General features: G+C 49.1%; 1 protein-coding gene across 2 annotated transcripts in view; it reads right to left on the reverse strand.

Annotated features, from left to right (window-relative positions):
* Window positions 1-229: 229 nt before the first annotated feature.
* Window positions 230-25168, reverse strand: part of DNAI2 (dynein axonemal intermediate chain 2) — an 83499-nt gene continuing 58560 nt past the window's right edge. For both annotated transcript variants that reach the window (XM_029599245.1, XM_029599244.1), the window contains exons 11-15: window positions 16783-16918; window positions 15916-16062; window positions 15119-15346; window positions 1428-1469; window positions 230-371 (exon numbers count right to left, since the gene is read on the reverse strand). In XM_029599245.1, coding sequence (XP_029455105.1) covers window positions 366-371; window positions 1428-1469; window positions 15119-15346; window positions 15916-16062; window positions 16783-16918 — 559 coding nt within the window. In that variant the 3' untranslated portion in view covers window positions 230-365. The remainder of the gene's footprint in view (window positions 372-1427; window positions 1470-15118; window positions 15347-15915; window positions 16063-16782; window positions 16919-25168) is intronic.

Here is a 25168-nt window from a genome sequence, read left to right on the forward strand (position 1 = left end):
TGATGTTATCCTGAAAGTGTCATTGGGGGACACAGAGGTGCTCAGAAGCAAAGGGACTCACCCAGGGTCACAGAAGAGCCAGTGGCAGCGTTGGGGATTAGAAATGAGACCCAGGGAGATAAAAAGGCCCCCCCCTCCCCTACCCACACTGACTTTTCTTGCAGGGACCAAACTGAATCATCTGTTGAACCAAACAATTAAGTTCTGTACAAGAAATACAACTTGTAGGTAAAAGTGTCATAAAAAGTTTATTGAGACCATACAGAAAAAAAAAAACCAAAAAACTATTGTAAAAGCATAAATTAATGGTGCTGCATATTCTTCAGTGCTGGGTTTTGAAGAAGCGCTAGCCCCTGTTCTCATGTTCAGTCCTAAAAAGACAAAAGTGCACTCAGTATCCCACAGCTGTCACAAAAAAGAATTAACTCATTAACAGGCCGATACAGTACAGTGTGCTCCGGCGGAGTGCACCGTTAGCCCAGGTCTGGACGCGCATTTTCGTCGCGCTAGCTTTACCCCTTATATAGTAAGGGGTAATAGCGCGTCGAAAACGCGCCTTCAACCCTCCCGAAACTAATAGCGCCCGCAACATGCAAATGCATATTGATGGCCCTATTAGTTATTCAGTTATACAGAAAGTAAAATGTGCAGCCAAACCGCACATTTTACTTTCAGAAATTAACGCCTGCCCAAAGGCTGGCGTTAATTTCTGCCGGCGCCGGGAAAGTGTACAGAAAAGCAGAAAAAACTGCTTTTCTGTACACCCTCCGACTTAGTATCATAGCGATATTAAGTCGGAGACCCCAAAAGTAAAAAAAGTAAAAATTTAAAAAAAAAAATTAAAAATCGGCCCGCGGGTCAGAAGACGGATGCTCAATTTTGCCGGCGTCCGGTTTCCAAACCCATGGCTGTCAGCGGGTTTGAGAACCGAAGCCGGTAAAATTGAGCATTGGCTGTCAAACCCGTTGACAGCCGCCGCTCCTGTCAAAAAAGAGGCTCTAGGGACGCGCTAGTGTCCCTAGCACCTCCTTTTACCGTGGGCCCTAATTTGCATAGGCCACCCTCCTGAATCGCGTGCCCAGGAGAGTGGCCTGTGCGCGTGCTGGGAGTGCGCTCCCGCGCGTTTTTCTGTATCGGCCTGAATGTCAGCGAATGAGGGGGGGGGATGGGAGGCAGAGGTTGGAGTGATGAGGGGAGTAAAGCAGGGGCAGAAAGACAGCAGGCAGTGGCAGAGGTCAGAGAGACGGGAGAGCAATGCAGGGGATGGAGAGAAGGAGAGCGAGGCAGGAATGGAGAAATGGCAGGATTCCCTCTACCAGGCCATGGAATCACGTACTATTATCTGTGCGATATGCAGCTCTCCTCAGGCACGAATAAAGCCTGATATACAGAGGGTGAGAGAGAAGTAGCACATGCTAATAAATTACCTCGATTTCATCCTCGTCTTTTTCATCAAAGTAAGCCTTCTCCTGAAAAGCACATGGGGAAATATTAAGCTCTGACTTAGTAGCTGGAGTTTAGATTAATATTTAGAGTTCTAACTTCTGTTCCCTGTGATATGGACATTTGTATCTCTTTAAAAATATTCTTAGAGTCTTCTAAGCTGCCTTCATGTGGCTGTCCCAATGACCTGATAGCAGACCCCAGGGTGACAGCTGACCCCATCAATAGGAACATACAATATACAGCATATATACAATATACAGCATATATCCCTTGACAATAATTGTAAATACAAATATTTACCTCCTACAAATGTTGATGTCCATCCCAAATTATCAGAACCTCCCTGCCCCCCCCCCTTTATTAGGTAACCCCTACCCTGTATCCCACCTAGTTAATTATTACTTGTATAATCCACCCTCTTATTTATATGTTATTATTATTATAATTACTGTTCCTCTTATAATCATGTGATAATTGTAAAGCCTGTTGCTAAGTTCTGTTCTCTGTAAACCGACGAGATGTTCCCAACGTTCGTCGGTATATAAAAGATATTAAATAAATAAATAAAAAATAAATATTAATAATTACAGATCACATCATCATATTCTCCTGAATTAAGCAGTTAAACAGTGTAGTGGGCTGTATCATGCAATATCAGCCTCCTTGCTTTGTAGGAACGGTATAGTGGGTTGTATAAGCTGTATCAACTTACTTGCACTAGACACACAGAAAAGTAGGTTGTACTGTGCAGCACTAGCCTCCTTGTGCTCTGACGGGCGAATTTTAAAATGCATGTGCGTGCAAATAACAGGGGATATGCGCATAGCCGGGCCCTGTGTGTGCTGAGTGCATTTTCAAAAGGGCCCGGCCATGCATGTATCTCCTGATATGTGCAGATGTGCTGGGCCAGCCAAAAGGGGCGGGGTGGAGAGGCGTGGTCTGGGCAGGAAGGGGGCAGGCCGGGACAGCGGTCATTAGGCCCTGTCCTGGGGAAGCGCGTGCCGGCAGCCAGATGGCTTACGTAACTTATTTCTGCTACGAAGGAGCAGGTAAGTTGAAAAACAACAACAAAAAATAGGGTAAACAGGTAGGGGTTAGGGGTCGGGGAGGAGAGGAGAGGAGAGGAGAAAAGGTAGGAAGGTTAGGTAGGGGTATAAGGAAGCTCCCTCCCAGTCCGCTCCTTAATTGGAGCAGACTGGAAGGGAACTGGGAAAGGCCTACCTGCGTTGCTGTGCATATTTTTGTAAAATATTCCCCCCTTGCATATTTTATAACATGAGTGCAGTGACACGCTCATGTTATAAAATCAGGGCATCTTTGAAAATTGACCCCTGATACAGTGAGCTATACCATGCTGTACTGGCCTCCGCATGTCGTACATAAATAATGGTGAGTTATACTGTGCTGTACTGGCCTCCCTGTGCTCTGTATACAGTATAATGGGCAGTAGCATGCTGTATCAACCTTCCTGCACTGCATGTATGCTATAGTAGGCTGTATAGTGCTGTATCGGTCTCCTTGTACTGCCATATGGTACAGTGGGCACTAACATGTTGCATTGGCCTCCTTGTGCGGTATGTATGGTACAGTGGGCTGTATCGTGCTGTACCTGCCTCCTTGTGTTCTGTGCATCCAGGGTCAGTGCTAGCTTTTTGCTGCCCTGTGTGAACAATTATTGAGCTGCCCCCCCCCCCCCGCCCCCCATCCCGGGACCACCTAAAAAACACCCAAGTCCTTTCAGTCCCTTCAGTGATACAAACTTCAAGCAGAGTTGCTTACCTGTAACAGGTGCTCTCACAGGACAGCAGGATGTTAGTCCTCACATATGGGTGACATCATCAGGATGGAGCCCAATCACGGAGCACTTTTGTCAAGGTTTCTAGAACTTTGACTGGCACCTACTGGGCATGCCCAGCATGGCACTAACCCTGCATCCAGTAGGGGTCCCCCCTTCAGTCTCGTGTATAGCAAAAAATACTTCCGAAAAATAAAATAACAAATGGCAAGCAAATCCAACTCTGTGGGGTGGCGGGCGGGTTTCGTGAGGACTAACAACCTGCTGTCCTGTGAGAACACCTGTTACAGGTAAGCAACTCTGCTTTCTCACAGGTCAAGCAGGATGGTAAGAACATAAGAAAATGCCATACTGGGTCAGACCAAGGGTCCATCAAGCCCAGCATCCTGTTTCCAACAGTGGCCAATCCAGGCTATAAGAACCTGGCAAGTACCCAAAAACTAAGTCTATTCCATGTAACCATTGCTAATGGCAGTGGCTATTCTCTAAGTGAACTTAATAGCAGGTAATGGACTTCTCCTCCAAGAACTTATCCAATCCTTTTTTAAACACAGCTATATTAACTGCACTAACCACATCCTCTGGCAACAAATTCCAGAGTTTAATTGTGCGTTGAGTAAAAAAGAACTTTCTCCGATTAGTTTTAAATGTGCCCCATGCTAACTTCATGGAGTGCCCCCTAGTCTTTCTACTATCCGAAAGAGTAAATAACCAATTCACATCTACCCATTCTAGATCTCTCATGATTTTAAACACTTCTATCATATCCCCCCTCAGTCGTCTCTTCTCCAAGCTGAAAAGTCCTAACCTCTTTAGTCTTTCCTCATAGGGGAGTTGTTCCATTCCCCTTATCATTTTGGTTGCCCTTCTCTGTACCTTCTCCATCGCAATTATATCTTTTTTGAGATGCGGCGACCAGAATTGTACACAGTATTCAAGGTGCAGTCTCACCATGGAGCGATACAGAAGCATTATGACATTTTTCATTTTATTCACCATTCCCTTTCTAATAATTCCCATATAATAATATATGAGGTAGTCCTCATATATGGGTGAGTAGCGAGCTGAGGATGCCCGAGCAATGCACCAAATACACCCAAAAACGTGAAACAGGCACAACAACAGGGGTGGATTTGGGTAGGAGGGCATCCTGAAACCCTGGACAGGTCGCTGGTAGGATGTTGGATAGTTAAGCTGAGAATAAGTTGCGTAGAACAGATTGGCCAAAAATGGAATCTTGCCTGCCAGCCTTATCTAAGCAATAATGGGCTGCGAAGGTATGTGTTGCGTCCGGTCTTCGACGGCTTCGCCCCGCTTGTTTCACCCCATCTCAGCTCCTCCTGCTTACCTGGGCAAGATGGCTACCGCAGCATCGTCAAGCCGACTTCTCTGGCGTCCCTGGAACGGCTATGGTGCAGCCATACGCATTGCTCCTCCCAGGTACCTGCTAGGGTGCGCGTGCAACCCACGTCTAAGTACGCCCAGTGGTGCGAACCTAGAGGGCGTTCTCTCATCTGACGTCACGCCAATCCGGGTATATCTACTTCTCAAGATTGCTAGCTCATTGACAGGCCAATACAGTAAAGTGCGGCCACGGTTACCCTGCTTCTAACCTGCGGTTACCCTGCTTCTAACCCGCGTTAGCCCAACCTGCTATTCACTATCCCCTTTAACCCATCCTTACCGCCTCTTTAACTCAACGGGTAACCCTTTCCGCCCGCGGCATGTATATGAGATGTAAATGATCGGATTAGCTATTCCCTCCCATACAGTAATGTGCGCCCCGATTATCGCTTTTTAAACCTGCACTTTTCCCGCGTGTTTAACCTGTTAACTTACTGCCTACCCTTACCCCTGCGTTAGAGGCAGGGGTAAGGGTAGGCGGCAAACTTTCCCCCAGCCCCCGCTCACCTGCCCTGGCCGCATCCATGGGTGCCGGTCTCCGGGGCAGCCCCAGTCCTCTCAAATTGACGGGCCAATCCCCCCGGGCTCTCCGGAGCTGCAACCCAGCTCTGCCCCAGTCTTGCAAAAAAAAAAGTTTCCTTTCTTCTTGCAAACGCGTTTCTTAACGGCAGGAACAATTGCAACTTCTGTTCCTTGCATGAAGCCGGGTTAAAACAAAAGGGAATAAAGTGTGATAAATGTAAACTTACTGGCGGGAGCCGGCGGGCGCGCATTCTTCGAGGCGGGAGCCGGCGGGCGCGCATTCACCGAGGTGGAGGGAGCTGGCGGCGAAAGCAGCCTCCAACAGCCCCTGCCGGCGGTGAATGAATGCACGCCTGTATACGCCTATGTAATTGGGGCGCTCAAGGCGTGACGTCACGACGTTTGGCGTCACGGCATGAGACATCGGCGTTCGCTAATGCGCTGCCTTGAGCGCCCAAATTGCATTCATTCACCTTCGGCTGCTGGAAGCCACTTTGGCTCCCCTGCCCCCGCTGGTGAAGGTGAATGAATGGAATTTGGGCGCTCAAGGCAGCGCATTAGCGAACGCCGACATCACACGCCATGATGCCAAACGTCGTAACGTCATGCCTTGAGCGCCCCAATTGCACAGGCGTATACAGGCGTGCATTCATTCACCGCCGGCAGGGGCTGTTGGAGGCCGCTTTCGCTGCCGGCTCCCTCCGCCTCGGTGAATGCGCGCCCGCCGGCTCCCGCCTCGAAGAATGCGCACCCGCCGCCTCCCGCCTCGACGAATGCGCGCCCACTGGCTCCCACCAGTAAGTTTACTTTTATCACACATTATTCCCTTTTGTTTTAACTTTCGCCCTGTGCCTTGCTTCGGGAGGGAGGGAGAGAAGACCATCCACTTCCTGGTACCTGTCATTTCAAATGTCATTTGAAATGACATTTGAAATGACAGGTACCAGCGCACCCAGGATACTGTATAGGCGCTGTATAGCGCTCTATACAGTAAAATGGATTGCGCGGGCCTAACGCTTCATGGACGCTTCTTGGACACAGCTTGCATTTGCAAGCCATTTAAATACAGTATCGAGCGGTAGGTGAGCTGGACCATGCGTGCGGCAAACGCAGGTGCGCCCGGCACTAACACAGCTCTTCCTACCGCTCCTTACTGTATCGGCCCGTGAGTTGGCAAAGGCTCGAATAGACTTGAACTGTTCCTGTCTGCACTACTCTGCTGCTTCCCTGCTGCCTGCAGAAAGCTTTCCTTCTGCCCTTCGGGGTTTTACTACTAACTTGGGTACCCGCTCCTTGGGGGCCCTCTGTTCTATTTTCAGGTGCCATTCAGGGAACAGATACTCGCTTCTCGAGGGCCTGCTCTCCCTGCCTCAGTGCCTGTACCTACGACAACTATCTGGTGGAATCGCATCCATAACAGCTAACACCGAGTGAGTACTCTAACATCTCATCTGTCTCATCCACAGTTATCCTGGCTGCGGAACCTCCTGACGTCATCTTGGAGAGAAGGGCTCCCTCTGCCGAGGTCCCTGAGACTACATCTCATCACTGCCACCTGGTGGCTATCTTCAAGTTGTATAATAAAAGAGTTCAATTCCGGTGTTTTGTGTATAGAGTCTAGCCCAGTGCTGTGGCTCCTCACGGGGCTCCTCCCCGTGGGCGTGGACATCTCCACAGCACCCAAGGATCCACTAAAACACCCGTAATAACAACAGTATGGAGTGAGCTCCAGGTTGCAGCCTTACAAATATCAATAAGTGGCACCGAACGAAGGTGTGCCACTGAAGTTGCCACGGCCCTAACAGAGTGTGCTTTCACAGGGTGTTGTAGTGGAATGCCTGCTTGCTGGTAGCAAAAAGAGATATAGTCCGCCAACCAGGAAGAAAGGGTCTGTTTTCCCACTGGATTTCCCAATTTGATGGAATCGAAAGAAACAAATAATTGAGTGGACTTCCTGTGGGCTGACGTGCGCTCTAGATAAACGGCTAGGGCATGTTTGCAGTTCAGAGAATGTAGAGCCTTTTCTCCTGGGTTTGAATGGGGCCTTGGAAAGAAAATAGGTTAAGATTAAGATGAAATTCTGACATTACCTTTGGTAAAAACTTAGGGTGTGTACAGAGGACCACTCTGTCATGCAGAATTTTAATGTAAGGCGGGTAGGTGACTAATGCCTGTAATTCACTAACTCTGCAAGCGGATGTGATAGCGAGAAGGAAAATCACTTTCCAAGTGAGACAGCGGAGATTGCAGGAGTAGAGAGGATTAAATGGAGGTTTCATGAGGCATCCTAAGACTACATTGAGGTCCAAGTAGGGGCCGGAGGACGCAATGGAGGTTTCAGGTGAAGCAAACCTCTCATGAAGCGTGTGACTTAGGATTGTGTCGAGATAGAGACATCTCCCACTCCATTGTGGAAAGCAGCTACCGCACTGACATGCACTCTTATAGAGGATGTTTTTAGGCCTGACTCAGACAGATGCCAGAGATAGTCCAGAAACTTCGCGGTGGAACAAGTGAAGGGGTCTACGGACATGGACGTGCACCAGACCGTAAACCTTTTCCACTTAGAACAATAAGACCATCTCGTGGAAGGCTTTCGTGAAGCTACCAGGACTCGGGATACCGACTCTGAAAGGTTAAGGGGTTAAAGTATTAACCTTTCAACATCCAGGCCATCAGCGACAGGGCCTGGAGGTTAGGGTGGCGGAGGCACCCGTTGTTCTGAGTTATCAGAAGCGAATCCTCTCCTAGAGGGATGCGCCGGCGAACTGATAGGTCCCGAAGAATTGGGAACCAGACCTGGCATGGTCAGTATCAGAATCATTAAGCCATTATCCCTTCGTAACTTCACAAGAGTCTTCGTTATGAGTGGAAGTGGAGGGTATGCGTAGAGGAGACTGCTGGACCACGAGAGGGCGAAAGTGTCCCTCGGCTGTGAATGGCGGCTGCGAGTGAGGAAGCAGTTCTCTACTTTGCGGTTGTGGATGGACGCAAAGAGGTCGATGTGTGGATACCCCAACATTGGAAGATTGTGTCCACTACTGTGGGGTTGAGAAACCATTTGTGCGGATGGAAGGTTTGACTCAACTGGTCCGCTAGAACATTGTCCACGCCCGCCAAGTAGGTCGCTCTGAGGTACATCGAGTGGGAAAGAGCTCACGCCCATATCTGTGCAGCTTCCTGACACAGAAGGTAGGAGCCCGTTCCCCCTTGCTTGTTGATGTACCACATCACTACCTGGTTGTCGGTTTGAATCAGGATGGTCTTGCTTGAGAGGCAATCCTGAAAGACTCTGAGGGCATATCTGATCGCCTGAAGCTCCAGGAAATTTATCTGACTTTTGGCTTCCTCTGGAGACCAGGGACCCTGAGTCTGTAGGCCATTGACATGAGCACCCCAACCTAGATTGGAGGTGTCTGTCGTTAGGATAATTTGAGGCTCTGGAACCTGAAAGGGAAGGCCTTGAAGGAGGTTGGAGAGCTGCATCCACCAGGCTAGCGACAGGCAGAGCTGCTTGGTAACGTGGACAATGCTGGACATTAGATGGTAAGCCTGAGTCCACTGGGACTTCAGAGTCCACTGTATGAATCTCATGGCAAGGCGTGTCATTAGAGTGACATGTACAGAGGATGCCATGTGACCCAGCGAAATGAGGAAATGACGATCTATCAAGCAACAGCAATTTTGGAGGCATTGTGCGAGGGATATGAGAGTATGAGCTCGATCCTGAGGGAGGAATGCTTTTGCCTGTATGGTGTTCAGGTCGGCTCCTATGAAGGATAGGGTTTGAGATAGAACTAGGCTGGACTTGGGGTAGTTGATCAGAAACATCTCGAGACAGCAACATATGGATAGTTAGACGTAAGGAGGCTAGTGCATCCCTTTGAGTTGGAGTCCTTATCAGCCAATCATCGAGATAAGGGTAGACATTGACGCCTTGACATCTCAGGTAGGCCGCGACCACTACGAGGCACTTGGACGAATGCCTCCTGACTTTTTTGGGATGAGGAAATACCTGGAATAGAACCCCTGCCCCTGCTGGGAGAGGGGCTGGTTCTATTGCACGGGATTTCAGGAGGGTTGAAACCTCCTCCTCCAGAAGAGAGGAGTGGTCTAATGATCCCCACATCAGCCGAGGTGGAGAGTCTGCTGGTACAGACAGGAAGTTGAGGTGGTAGCCTTGGGTCAGTACAGCAAGTACCCACTGATCCGAAATGATCGTGTGCCATATGTTGGTGAAGTGGCACAACCGACCACTGACAGGTATGGATGGTAGAGGAGGTTGGCTTATGCTCTCCAGCGAGGAGTCAAAATCCAGCGGCTGAGCCCGGTGGAGGGGCTGGCTGAGTCTTCTGAGGCCGGATTGTCTGACTTGACCTTTCTGGTAAGGTCTGGAGGGGCGGCCTCGAGTAGCAGGAGGATAATATCTCAGTGGCTTGAAGGACGGCCGCTTAGAGTCTCGTTGGAATGTCCTTTTAGAGGTGGATGGGAAATCAGTAGGCACGGACGAAAGTTGGCGTAACGTCTTCGTGGTGGTCTTTGAGCTGTGCTACAGTTTCCTGAATTTTATCCCCGAAGAGATTATCTCCAGCACAGGGCAGGTCAGCCAATCGGACCTGTACCTCTGGTCTCAAGTCAAAGGACTTTAGCCAAGCCCACCTTCGTGCACTAATCCCCGCTGTAGACACCCTAGAGGCAGTGTCAAAAATATCATAGGCAGCGCGGAACTCGTGCTTGCCAGCATCTAGACCCTTCTGAGCCAGGGCATGCAGCTGATCCTGAAGCTGGTCAGGTAAAGATTCAGAGAAATCCTGGATCTTCTTGAACAGGTCTCTGTTATACTGGGTCATGTATAACTGGTAGGAAGCAATGCGAGAAATAAGCATAGATCCATGGAAAACACGACAGCCAAATGCATTGAGGGACCTTTGTTCTTCCCCTGGAGGAATGGAAGAAGAAGGCTTTAGAACGTCGTGCTTTTTTTTTGAGCTGACTCCACAACCACAGAATGGTGGTCCAGCTGTGGTTTTTGGAAACCACATCTGTTTTCCGATTTACCGGTGGTACAGAGCCTGGATGCTCCCAATTCCTCTTGGAGAACTTCATGAACAGGTATGGACATGATGACTTTGGGTGCATCTAAGAACTGGATTCTGGAATCCTCTTCTGTCTGAAGTTGGAATGGTATGGCTTCTGACATTTCTTTTATAAAATTAATAAAGGACAAGTCCTCTGGAGGAGAACATCTTCTCTCCTCGGGGGAGACGGCTCTGACGGTAGATCATCAGAATCCTGGGAAGAATCATCAGTCCAAGGATCGTAAGGTTGATCACCAGCTCCCCTAGGATCTCCAGAGGGGAGAAATGGTGCTTTCCTGAAGGATCAGGCCTAGGCACCGACGGCATCGAAGGTGGCACCAACGGCATTGATGGTGGCACTGAGGGCATCGATGGTGGCTACACCGATTGAGGATGATGCGGTACTGATGGCAGAATAGGCACTGATGGAACCGGTGACATCGACGGGCAAGTCGGTGGGCAAGATCCCAGACGGCGGTATCAGTATCGGTGTTTCCTCATCTTCCGATGACAAAGGTATCGGCGTGGAAGGCGGTGGATATAACTGGCATCCTCGGTTCCACCGGTCAAAGGGCACTGATTCAGCACATCCATTCTGCCTAGAAGCAGTGCGAGCACCGTGGGTATCAGGTAGATGACTGGGGCTGGCACCGATGGAGTTTGGAAGCCCTGCAGAGCTTTACGATGGCCTCTTGGATCATCTGATCCAATTCCTCGTGGAAGCCTGGGATGTAACCCCAGCTCTGGAGTGGGAGGCAATACTGGCGTAGCCGGAAGGTCCACTGGTGAAAGTGGAGTCGCAGCTCCCCTGCACTGATGAAGGTGGGGAACGCCTCGGTGACCCGGTCACAGAGGATGGGGCCTTCTCTGAACGGGATTTCTTTGTTGGTGGCTCTGTTGGCACCAATGCCGAGGCTTGCCTGGATCAGTGGACTGAGCCTTCCGATGATGGTGTCGACGCTTTTCACGATGTTCTCCTCGGTCCTTCTCCTGGGCCAATGAGGAAGAAGTCGACACCTTCGGAGTAATCAATGCCGGTTTGGGCAGCACCAGTGTCCCGCGCTGGTGAGAGGTCGATTGCAACCGGCTCAGACGATGTCGAAGTGGGCGATGGAGTCGGAGGGTTTTGACCTGAAAAGAAACTCTATCTTCTCTGAGCGGGGCCTTACGGCCCTTCGGTGTCATTGGGCACATTTGGTGCAAGTTGGGATGTCATGGTTGGACCCCAAACATAATACACAAACCCTATGCGGGTCTGTGATGGACATTGTCCGAGGACAGTCGGGCACCGACGAAAACCCGGACGCCATGGCTTCGACAAAATTTAGCCGTGGTGCAGTCGAAGGCCAATAGGCCCCGAAGGTGAAAACTTGACGGGAATCGACCGCAAATGAGGGTAAAGCCTTACCTTCGACTGCTGAGTACGGAATCGATAGGGGGACCCCTATGGGGTAGAATATTTTGAAAATTTGAAAGACGTTCTGTGAGGAAATTCCTGTCAGGAATCTCTAGAGAGCTCCTTAAACCCGCGTGGCTACTGCTGCGCGGAAAAAAAGAGACTGAAGGGGGACCCCTACTGGATGCAGGGATAGTGCCAGGCTGGGCATGCCCAGTAGGTGCCAGTCAAAGTTCTAGAAACTTTGACAAAAGTGTTCAGTGATTGAGCTCCATCCTGATGATGTCAGCCATATGTGAGGACTACCATCCTGCTTGTCCTGTGAGAAAGTCTGATACCATCTTCTCACCCCCCCTGAATCATGGCTGGTGCAAGGGTATTAGGTGCCCTAAGCGAATCTTATAGGCTTTGCACAATGGCCCACTCCCCATTCCACATACACAGTTAAGTTATGCATTATATTTTACATGAAAAATATCAAAGTACAGTATTCTGTGGTAAAACGATCACTTATATTATATTTACATGCACTGCTGTGATGCCAACCAGAAATCCCCGCAAAAAAGACACTTGGAACCCATATGGTATTAGGCCTACTGTGATGTATGCTGGGTGTCGGCTTGACCCTCCGAAAGCCTTAAAACACTAATACACTTCCTATTAGGAAAATGCCTCACCTCAGTCACATAAGCAGATCATAACAGACCCTCACCAAATACAGAATAGAGCAACCATAAAGTAGAAATAAAAACATGCAGACAAAACTGAACTTGGAAACCGCAAGAAGCCAGACTATCTATGCAGTGCAACAATGAAAAAACAGAGCCATCACCATTCCTCAAACATCACACAATAAATCAAGAAATAAAATAAATACATAATCATAATACTAAAAACATACTAATAATATTATTTAAAAACTGGTGAATAAAAAATTAAATAATTAAAAACTCATATACAAGTTTTTTTAAATGCCCCAAACACCAAAAAAATATTTCAAAACAGCAGACACAGCAAATAACACCTGAAAAATAAAACTAAAAAGGATTTTAAAGATTCACGCTCTTCATACCCGGGAACTTTGATTTTCAGTCATCCCGAGATTGTCATGGATTAGTGGAAGAGGGATGCACAAACTTGTTTCTTTCTTTCTTATATACACACACACACACACAAGCTCATACACACATACGCTCTCTCTCAGACAAACCCGCAGGCATCTCCAGCTTTTCTTTGGTTGGGATCTACCAGCAACGACAGGCTATCATCTTCATTTCAGCTGCTGGCAGGTTGGAATCCATCTGTAGCACCCATTCTCTTTCTTTCTCTCTCTCATACACACACACACACGTTTCTTTTCCCAGCAACCTTGGAGCCTCTCTCATTCCTCTGCTGCCGCTGTCACTGCTGCCTCGAGGCTATTGGGGAGGCATCGATTGCTGCTACTGGCACTGAAGCCCATTCTGCTGCCTCCTCTGTGCAGGCCCCGCGGTATTAAAAATTTGCAGGGCTTCCAGTTCCTCCATACTGATCTCGTACATCACGAGATTGGCATAAAGAAAGTGCTGCTTTTGCACATTCCCAAAGATAACGTATGCCAATCACCTAAAACATCAAAAGGATTTTTTTAATTTTTACCTTTTTTATCTGATATTAGCTTTCTAACTGGTTGGTTACAGGCTTTTTTTTCCACCTTCCCTTTCTTGGTCTTCGGCCAATTCTTTTCATAGGGTCTCTGTTTTTTTCTATTTCTTCCTCTATCCACCTGTCTTCTTTTCTTCCCTCAAACACACACTCAGGCTCTCATTCTCACATGCTGTCTCTCTCTCACACATACACACCGCAGGCCACATAATCTCACACTCACATGCTGTCTCACCCACACACACTGCTCTCACTCTCAAATGCTGTCTCTCATACATAAATACACACTTTCTTTCACATGCTATCTCTCTCACACACACAGGCTCTCTTACTTCACATGCTATCTCACACAAACACACAGCTCTCACATGCTGTCTCACACAAAGGCACAGGCTCTCACTCTCACATGCTGTCTCACAAACACAAAGGCTCTCACATGCTGTCTCTCCAATTATAGAGGCTCTCACTCCCACACACAGTCTCTCAACTCACTCTCATACACACACACACACACACACACACACACCCCCTACAGGGCCTCAACCTCTCTCTCACCTCTTGGCCTCCTCTTTGCCTGTCACCGTGGGATGGGCTCCGCAGTGCCCCTGATCTTCTCAGGCTGCTGCGAGGTGGGATCCACAGCGGCCCTGCTACTGGGCCTCCTGTTCTTGGGCTGCCGCCAAGATAGGATCCGCGGCTGCCCTGCTACACTCACTACTGCTCCTCTGCAAGCGGCTGATGCTGCTCCTCCTCTCTCCTGCCTGTGCGACTTTGGCAAAGTTTTTCTTCCGGGGCTGTGCAGGCAGGAAGGAGGAGGGGCACCTGGATGTGAATTTCTCTTCAGGCCATGGTGGGATGAGCTGTCAAAGTAACACAGCCCCCTTCTCTCCCCCCCCCCCCCCCGGATACGAAACTGCTTGCTGGCTTTTTCTGCCGCTGGTGAACCCGATCCACACCCGGTGGTGCTGGGCCTGTGCATATGGTATTGGTGGCTGGACTGTCTGTACTGGTCTCCTTGTGATCGCATATGGTATGGTGGGCTGGACGGTGCTGTACTGGCCCTCTTGTGATATGTATATGTATGGTGGGCTGAACTGTGCTGTAGTGGCCTCTTGTGTTTTGCGAATGGTATGGTGGGCTGGACTGTGCTGTACTGGCCTTTTGTGCTTTGTGTATGGTATGGTGGGCTGGACTGTGCTGTACTGCCTCTGTGATCTGCATATGGATATGGTGGGCTGGACTGTGCTGTACTGGTCTTCTTGTGATCTGCATGTGGTATGGTGGGCTGGACTGTGCTGTACTGGCCTCTGTGATCTGCATATGGTATGGTGGGCTGGACTGTGCTGTACTGGCCTCCTGTGATCTGCATATGGTATGGTGGGCTGGACTGTGCTGTACTGGCCTCTTGTGATCTGCGTATGGTATGGTGGGCTGGACTGTGCTATACTGGTCTCCTTGTGATCTGTATGTGGTATGGTGGGCTGGACTGTGCTGTACTGGCCTCTTGTGATCTGCGTATGGTATGGTGGGCTGGACTATGCTGTACTGGTCTCCTTGTGATCTGCATGTGGTATGGTGGGCTGGACTGTGCTGAACTGGCCTCTGTGATCTGCATATGGTATGGTGGGCTGGACTGTGCTGTACTGGTCTCCTTGTGATCTGCATAAGGTATGGTGGGCTGGACTGTGCTGTACTGGCTCTGTGATCTGCATATGGTATGGTGGGCTGGAGTGTGCTGTACTGGCCTCTTGTGATCTGCATATGGTATGGTGGGCTGGACTGTGCAGTAGTGGCCTCTTGTGATCTGCGTACGGTATGGTGTGCTGTACTTACCAGCTCAGCCTCTTTCTTTTTGGCTAGCATTTTCTCACGCTTCTTGTTTTCTGCCTCCAAAATCTCAAAGAAATCATTCTCAGCTGTGGCAATCTGTTCCTCCACGCTCCCTGGTTTCTCCGCTGTATCAGACTGTCTACTTTGCTCAGATTTTCCGCGTTCTTTTAGCCGCAACTCCCGGTGACGGGCTTCCAAGATCTTTTCTCTCTTTGTCTCTCGATCAAACATCTAAGAGGAGAGAAATGTGGAAAGTACTGAGTGCTCTGTAGGACCAGCCTGATACCAGGTCAGTATTCACAAAGAACCCTGGGAACCTGTGGGTTTCACAAATTTAGATGCTTTTGTAGAAAGCAATTTTTGGGAGTAAGCTTCTGCTGTTAAGTAAAAGGCAGAATTTGTTTAAGAACACAAAAAACATGTACAAAAGGTACAGCAAATTCATCAAACAGACCTTGTAAGCATTACCAGAGCTATTATTGCCCTCCCCACTAGGATCTGTCTCAGTAGGTATTCAAGGCACTCAGTGAGCAAACCGGACTAACAGATTCCCACCAAAATGCCCAGCTTTTGTACGATGCAGAACCAATGCCTCCTGTCCACATTCACTTTCCCTCTTAGTGTATAAGCTCAAGCCACAGCACCCTCCCCATAATCTTCTCTTTCCCAGGGAAGTGATCCCAGACTGTACATTCTCCCACTAATGTCCTTTACTGTATCACAGAGCACCCCAAAAAGTGTGAATTGTGAGATATGGAATCTGCCCCAATTCGCTGCTAGTAGCCAAGAGAATGACTTACAGCTGTGGCTAGGTTTTTTTCATTTCGTTGCAGTGTGCAAAGGCCGGAGGAGAATTCCAGTAACGTTGCTGTCCCATTCTTAGCACCACAAGCCATATATCGTCCATTATCCTGTATGCGGAGGCTGTACAAGGGCTCGTCACACACCTGTGGGGGGGGGGAGAGAAGAAAATCCCAGAAATCCAATAGCAATGTTTCCTCAGTCTGCCAAAGGAATGGGCACTTTGTACGTGATCCACTACAATGCAAGAGCCACCATCAAAAGGGAGAGATACCTCTACCTTGTGCCTATCTATTCTATGGAACATATTGTACAGCACACTTATGGGCATTACTGCTATTACACAATGACCACTGGAAACACCTTGACTGGAATTATGGTCCAGCAGTTGTCCATACTGCCAAGCAGAGCAGCTGAATATCCCACTGAAGGAGTATCCACTGTTCATAGGGAAGGTTCAGCCACATGCAGCTCTGACAATGGTAACTACTGACAGCTTACAGAAAAACATCTGGGGACAGCTGCATCTTTTTCTCTCAGTCAAAGGAGCTAGTATCAATGGCAGAGAAAAGTGCATAATGGGTCTGCAAAGAGGGCCAGACTTTTCAAGATGGCTCCCTGATGAGAGGCAGAGGGGAAGGAAAAAGGGAAATGGCCATGCGCAATGACTTCCTGATGAGATCTAGTTGGAAAACAGTATGGAGGAAGATGAAGGACAAAAATGTCCTTTTCTTTCATAAAATGCTGCGACCCATTTCCTAGACATGTCCTAGAAATGTTTTAAAGTGGAACAAGGAGGAGCAGGAACTCTGAATATTGCAGACCTGCATGTAGAAAACTTAAGGCATGAGATGGCAAGCTGTTACCTTCAGGCTGAGAGCAGGATCACTCTGTTTGAACACGAAGTCCCAAACATCAAGGGTCCCATCCATTTTGGTAGTGAAGAATACGGTGGGTCTGGTGGGGCTCCAGCAGCCATCTGTCACGTACGCCATCTGGTGCCTGTAAAAAGAGATTGCAGCACATCTCAAAGAAAGGAAAATTGGTTCTTACCTGCTAATTTTTATTACCTATAGTACCATAGATCAGTCCAGACTCCTGGGTTTGTGCCTCCCCTCCAGAAGATGGAGACAGCGAAAGTTTTACTGACATTGCTACATAACTCGAGGTGCCATCTGCAGTCACTCAGTATTGAATTGAACCCAAGCCAGAAGTGAAAAACCAAAAATAACCTCAGAATTAACTAATCTGGGGTTGGAGGAACTCGAGAGAGAGAGGAGGACCGCTGCATACCAGGTGTCGGGCAATCTCTTGTAAGAACTGTGAGTTTGCCGAGTGACATCACTGCCTGGGGACCGGGCTTAAAACCCCGCGAGAAGCGGCGTTTGGATGGGGTTGGAGGAGCTCGAGAGAGAGAGGAGACCGCTGCATACCAGGTGTCGGCAATCTCTTGTAAGAACTGTGAGTTTGCCAAGTGACATCACTGGCCTGGGACCCGGGCTTAATAAACCCCCGCGAGAAGCGGCGTTTGGACGGGGTTGGAGGAGCTCGAGAGAGAGAGGAGGACCGCTGCATACCAGGTGTCGGCAATCTCTTGTAAGAACTGTGAGTTTGCCAAGTGACATCACTGCCTGGGACCGGGCTTAAAACCCCGCGAGAAGCGGCGTTTGGACGGGGTTGGAGGAGCTCGAGAGAGAGAGGAGGACCGCTGCATACCAGGTGTCGGCAATCTCTTGTAAGAACTGTGAGTTTGCCGAGTGACATCACTGCCTGGGACCGGGCTTAAAACCCGCGAGAAGCGGCGTTTGGATGGGGGTTGGAGGAGCTCGAGAGAGAGAGGAGGACCGCTGCATACCAGGTGTCGGCAATCTCTTGTAAGAACTGTGAGTTTGCCAAGTGACATCACTGCCTGGGACCGGGCTTAAAACCCGCGAGAAGCGGCGTTTGGACGGGGTTGGAAGGAGCTCGAGAGAGAGAGGAGGACCGCTGCATAACCAGGTGTCGGCAATCTCTTGTAAGAACTGTGAGTTTGCCGAGTGACATCACTGCCTGGGACCGGGCTTAAAACCCCGCGAGAAGCGGCGTTTTGGACGGGGTTGGAGGAGCTCGAGAGAGAGAGGAGGACCGCTGCATACCAGGTGTCGCAATCTCTTGTAAGAAACTGTGAGTTGCCGAGAGTGACATCACTGCCTGGGACCGGGCTTAAAACCCCGCGAGAAGCGGCGCTTAGTCGCCGCCGGCGCGTCGCCTAAGCCGCGCGCGCCGAAGGGGCGCGCGCGGCTTAGACTGGCTTTGACCGCCTTTGACTGCCTTGGACTGAGTGAGTGTTGAAAGTTATATTGTTTCTATGGGGCGGAAAAGGAAAGCTAAAGCCTACACTTCGTCTCCTCTCACTCCTAAGCTCGGACCAATGGACGCTCATTTGAGTCGGCTCAACATGCCACAAGGGAACGTCAATGGAGACTCTTTTGAAGTCTCACTGAGTCCCGGCATAAATTCCATGCCTTCACAACCCCCTGTGGCAGCATCCTTGGATAGTTCCAGTGGAAGTAAGACTGCCAATATAAGTGGAGAGGGAGTCCTATCCGGTGAGGTAGGTCATGAATCTCCACAAACTTTGTCTTCTTTACATCAAGAAGTAGTTAATGGCACAACAGCGTCATTACAAGTAAGCAACCAACCAGTGGAAATGGATGCTTCCAAAGTGACATTAGGGGACTTGTGGAGGATGTTGTTAAAACTTGATTCTAACGTTTCTCAAATGAACTCTTCTCTTTCAACGATGGTAAATTCTAATAAAAGTGAAATAATTGAACAAGGGAAAAAGTTGGTAGAAATAGAGGCTAAAGTAAATTCTTTAACAACTAATGTTCAGAATGTACAAAGTGTGGAAAGTATACGAGTATCAGATAATCTGATACTTCATAATGAAATAGAGAATTTAGAAAATATGTTACGGATTAAGAATTTACGGTATGTAAACTTTCCATATACTAGATTAATATCTCCATTTGAAATGTTTCTTAAATATCTAAAAGAAATTTTAGCCTATAAAGATGAAGAAATTCCATCTATTTCAAAGATTTACTATTTCCCGTTGAAGAGAGTTGATAGACCTGGGGAATTGGATGATTTACAATCCCCAGGCATATCAACATTCTTGGAAGATTCCTTGGATGTGATACATAAAAGGACAACATTGTTCGTGTCCTTTGTTCAGGAAAGAGACAAGGAGATCATTTTTGAGAAATCTCTAAAAAACCGTGAAATGTTATTTTGTGGGCAAAAAGTTTTTTCCTTTCCGGATGTTTCCAAGACTACTCAAAGTCATAGGAAACAGTTTCTTAAATTAATAGCCAAAACATTAGAGATTGGGGCAACTTTTTATTTAAAGTTCCCCTGTCGATGTTTTGTTAATTATCAAGGGAAAAAATTTGTCTTTACATTGCCAGAGCATATGGAAGTTTTTTTAAGGGATAAAGAACTTGAAAAGTTAAATCAGGCTCTAACAACAGAAATGGTTTAAGTATTAATGAGACCTCACTCTCTCTCTGTATCTTATTTGTTTTTTGTTTAAACTTTATTTTAAAGACCCCCCTTATTATTGGGATATAATCAGCCAATATATGAATGTTACTGGTTAAATTGTTATTTGTGTTATTATATGGTATGAATATATTTACTTTTTGAAGAGTATGGAAATTATTGAATACATGAATGTGTATTTGAAAAACTAATAAAGTATAAATTGCAAAAAAAAAAAAAAGAATTAACTAATCTGCCCTGAAGGAGCAGTGGGAAAAGAAAACCTGGGAATCCCAACAATGCCCACACAATCTCTATGCAGGACCAAAAAACAGCCTGTGCTTTCTTCAGAGAAAGTAGAACAAAACAGATTGAGCCGACTCTCTAATTCCCCTCTCCTGCAGAGGGCGGGAACTCTGGACTGGTAAGAACCAATTTTCCTTTCCCTGTATGTACCCAGATCAGTCCAGACTCCTGGGATGTACCTAAACTTCCCTAAGAGGGGTGGGACTGTGAGAGTTCCGCTCAAATTACACTTTCATCAAAGCCCATGGCCTCTGGGGCCTGAACATCCAAATGGTAATGCCTGGCGAAAGTGTGCAATGACTTCCAGGTCGCGCTCAACAGATCTCTTGCGGTGAACCCTGCTGCCATTCGGCCCAAGGCGCCGCCTGAGACAGAGTCGAATGTGCCCGAAATCCTTCAAGGACAGGATGACCCTAACTGATATAAGCCTTATGACCTTTTTTGGCACCACTTCACAACACAAAAAGATGATCCGACAGGCAGAAGTCATCTGTAACCTTCAGGTAATGAAGTAAAGCACACCTCACATCTAACTGACGCAATTCCTTTGCATGAGGAGAAGCGGGATCCAAAACTGGGAAGGATGGAAGTTCCACTGACTGATTCAAGAGAAAAGAAAAAAACACCTTCGGCAAAAAGGACAGGACTGTTTGCAGGGAAACTCCTGTATCTGAATTTCTCAAAAAGGGCTCTCTTCATGACAAGGCCTGAAGCGTGAAAATTCGACAAGCTGAACAGATTGCCACCAGAAAAACCACTTTCAAAGTGAGGACCTTCATAGAAGATCGCTTCAGGTGTTCAAAGGGGGCAGCACACAAGCCTTTAAGGACCACATTAAGGTTCCATGATGGACAAGGTTTTCAGATCGGAGGACGTAAATGCTTAGCCCCCCTAAGAAAACGCACCACATCTGGATGTGCCACCAAAGAAATTCCACCAACTTTGCATCGAAGACAGCCTAAGGCCACCACTTGAACCCTCAGGGAATTAAAGGAAGGACCTTTAGTCAAACCGTCCTATAGGAATGCTAAAACATCCACAACTGAGGCTCACCGAGGGTCCACCACAACTCAAATACTTTCCAAACTCTCACGTATGCCAGGGAAGTGGAAGGTTTCCTAGATTGCAAGAGAGTCATGATAAGTCCTTCTGAATAACCCTTATTCCTCAAGCACTCCCTCTCAAAAGCCAAGCCATTAGACAAAAGCAATCTGCCTGATCCAAACAGATGGGATCTTGACGCAGAAGATTGGGCAGATGTGCCAGCCGCAACAGAATGTCCACAGCCAGGTTGACCAAGTCCACAAACTACGGACACCTCGGCCATTCTGGGGCAATGAGAACCACCTCGCCTGGATGGACTTCTATGCGACACAAATTCTTGCCTACCAATGGCCAAGGCGGAAACACATACAGAAGGACTCCTGTCAGCCAAGGCAGAACTAACGCATCCACTCCTTCTGCCCCTCTTTCCCTTTGCCGACTGAAGAACCATGGGGCTTTGGCATTGCAAAAAGTCACCATCAGATCCATGCCCAGTATGCCCCACTTTCGTCGGATGAGGCATAGTGGTCCTCCGACAGCTCCCACTCTCTGGGGTCCAACTGATGCCGGCTCAGAAATTCCGCTTGCACATTGTCCATGCCCGCTATGTGAGAGGCAGCTATTCAATCCACATGCCGTTCCTCCGATCTGATCAACTCTTGGGCCTCCTGAGCTACTGCTAGGCTTTTGGTGCCAATTGATGTAAGCCACCATGGTCGCACTGTCCGACAACACACACACTGGATGGCCCCTCACCAGGGGTAGAAGCACTTGCAGGGCTAAACATACAGCTCTCGTTTCCAAACAATTGATATACCATGAGGCTTCCTCTGTCGACCACCGGCCTTGAATGGACTGGTTCTGACACACCGCTCCCCAACCAGAGAGACTGGCATTGGTGGTGACTATTGTCCAGTTTGGTATTTCCAAGTCCACGCCCATCTTAGCTTGACTGGCAGGAGCCACCAGGCAAGACTGGATCGAGCGAACTCCGGCAGGGGGAGCAGGAGCTGAAATTGTTCTGATTGTGGGTCCCAACGGGATAGCAATGCTGACTGAAGAGGCTGCCTATGCACAAACGCCCATAGAACCAACTCCAGGGTAGAAGCCATAGACCCGAGAACTTGTTAGTAATCCCAGATCCTGGGCACCCACTTCTGCAATAAGCTGAGAACTTGCATTTGTAACTTGGAAATCCGATCCTCGGAGAGGAAAACCTTCCCCAACCTGGTATCGAAAAGCTCCCCCAGAAACTCTAAATGCTGGGAAGGGACTAGCTGAATCTTGCTCAGATTGTCTATCCAACCAAGAGAGCGCAGTCAATGGAGGACTACGTCCACTGCTTCTCGACAGAGGATCTCCGACTTGGACCAGATCAACCAGTCGTCCAGATAAGGATGAACCAGGATTCCGTCCCTCCGAAGCGCCACCGCCACCACGACCATCACCTTGGTAAAGGTCCTGGGCGACATCACCAGACCGAAAGGCAGAGCACAAAACTGGAAATTTTCCCCCAGAATCATGAATCTCAGATATCTCTGATTGTTGGGACGGATGCCGATATGCAAGTACACTGTCCTTTGTGCACCGAGGTGATTACTGAACCTGGTAATCCGAAAGCGAGGGACCTTGAGAGTGACGTTGACCTTGAGATCGAGGATCGGCCTGAACGTGCCTTCCTTTTTGGGGACTATGAATAGGCACGAAGACCCGAAGCTGGCATAGACGAGTGACGGTTTCCCGCACTGCCAATTTCTTTGCACGATAAGAGCAAGGGGAGATGAGGAACTGATCTAACGGACAAGCAAATTCTAAGGCGTAGCCTTGACTTATCACATTTAGGACCCACTGATCCGACTTGATATTGACCCACTCCTTGTAATACAGAACCAGCTGGCCCCCGATCAATGGGACTGAGGAGTGGACCGGCCTCACCTCATTGTGCGGATTTGGCTCCTCCACCACCGAGGGAGGAGGCATCCCTGCCTGAACTGCGTCCCCGAAAGGACTGGTTCCAAGATGATTGCCTACCAGAGGAATGTCTCTGAGAACCACTCGAAGGCCTGGACAGACGAAACCGCCGACTGGCTCTGAAGTGGAGCGGGAAGGCAAACAGCAATTTTCCTTTAAAAGGCAATGAACCCAACTGGACCTTGGATGAAACATCGGCCGTCCAGTTCCTCAGCCAGAGGAGGCTCCAAGCCGAAACTGCCGACATCATAGTTCTTGAGGAAGTCCAAATGAGTTTATATAAGGCATCAGCACTATACGCCACCATGGCCTCCAGACGTTCAGCATGTCACGCCTCTGACTCAGATAAGGACATAGCCTGTAGCTGTTGCACCCAGCGCAAACCGGCTCTCAACATAAAATTGCTGCACATAGTTGCTCGAATGCCCAGGGCAGACACCTCAAAAGTATTTTTGAAGTGCTCCTCCAGTTTCCGATCCTGAAGATCCTTCAGTGCTGTCACACCGGCCACGGGGATGGTCGTCTTCTTAGTAACTGCTGACACAGAGGCATCCACCTTCGGGATCATGAGAAGCTCTAGCGCATCCTCGGACCATATCACACCAGAATCTCATGCATTACATTGGCTACCAGTTACATGGAGGGTTCAGTTTAACATTCTAATATTGATTCACAAGGCTTTAAATCATGATACTCCGCTTTGTATTAGCTCATTTTTGAAGGTCTATCACCCCACCAGAACCTTGGGTTCTGCTGACAAACGTTTGTTTGATGTTCCTGATCCCAGATTAATAAGGCTGAATGAATCTTGTGAAAGAATGTTCCCTGTACGTACCAGGATCAGTCCAGGACACCTGGGTTGTGACTCCGCACCAGTAGATGGAGACAGACTAAAACTTGTGGGCGGAGCCATATATAAGCCCCTGTGCCAGTCACAGCCCCCCAGTCTTACTCTGTCTCCAGTAGATGGTGCAGGTCCAGTCACAGCCTCTGCCTGACCTGATTCTGGTGTTTAGTCAGGTTTGATTTTGAGTTAGTTTTTTGTCTTAGTTTAATTGTTTAAATTGGGTTTTTGTTTTTTTAATTCTTTCCCGGGTGCCCTGCCTCCCAGGGGAGTTGAGAGGTCCTGAGGGGACTACCCTCCCCCGGTTGAGGCCGCTGCCAGGGTTGAGGACCCGGCTAAACTAGTGGCAGCGTCAGGGGTGACACCAGGGAGCCTGGTTCACTCACCCCTGCAGGAAAAAGGGCTTTCAGAACCAGGGACAGCGCTTTTTTCTGTAAAAAAAAAAAGTTTTACTTTTATTTTCTTGCGGCTCTCCGTTCCTTGGCGTTGCCGCTCCGTTTTCGTCGGTGAGGGGGCGTCGCCAGCTGGGGGGAGGTCGCCGAATTGCACCGTTTTGATCATTTTTTAAATTTTCAATTTTTTCCTCTGAGGTAACTTTTTTTTTCGTCGCGCCTCTGTTTCCCGCGTTCGCCGGCATGCCTCGCGGTTCGCAGTGCAAGGCCTGCGGCTCGGCGCGCGCGCGTCTCTCCCGGGACAGCCTTTGTTCGGCTTGTGTCCCGGGTGATGAGGGCACCTCAGCAGCACCTCGGGGAGCTCGGTCCAGGGTCGTGCGATCGCCGCCGCGAGGTGGGGGCCCCTCTGACACGCCTCAGGAGCTGTTCCCGCTTAGCGCGGGAGTGGCAGCCATTTTGGCCACCGGCCGGGAAATTTCCAGGGAGACGGTGGGGGCTTCGTCTCTGCCTCTCGCGCTTTCCCCGCAGCGTGCCAAGGCGGGAGAGGTCCCCTCGGAGGGGATTCGGTCCCAGGAGGATTCGTGTAGCGATTCAGCGGATTCCGGAGAATTTTCTGAGGACTTTGCGCTGTTGCTGCGCAAAGTCCTCAAATATAAGCGCAACAAGCGCATACGGGGGAAAATCTCGCGTGCGGCTGTCCGCAAGTCCCCACCACGGAAAAAGAAGGCCAGGAAGAGTGCGGAAATGGCCCAGGGCTCGTCCAGGGACAAGCGACTTCCCCGGGGGCTCCCGCAAGAATCGGATTCCGAGGATTTTTCCGGAACGGATTCTGAGGCCTCCGAAGAGCCCCTGATGGGGGCCGGGACGGCAGCACCGGATGGAACGGCGCAGCCCAGTGCAGGGAAAAGTGCACAGGCCTTAGACGGGGACGACCCCAAAGTAGTTCGGCTATTCCGCAGGGAGGAACTGTCACCTCTCATCCCAGCTATTCTCCAGGAGCTGGGGATTGAGGCTCCCCCGGTGGTGGTCCGCCAGGAGGCGAATATGGATCCTGTTCTGCTCGGTCTCACAGGGCCGGCAGTCGCCTTCCCTTTTCATTTTTCATCTACGGATATCCTATTCAAGGAATGGGATACTCCGGAGCTGGGTTTGAAAGTCAGCAAGGCCATG

This window comes from Rhinatrema bivittatum, chromosome 4 (genome assembly GCF_901001135.1).
Source record: "Rhinatrema bivittatum chromosome 4, aRhiBiv1.1, whole genome shotgun sequence".
Lineage (NCBI taxonomy): Eukaryota > Metazoa > Chordata > Amphibia > Gymnophiona > Rhinatrematidae > Rhinatrema > Rhinatrema bivittatum.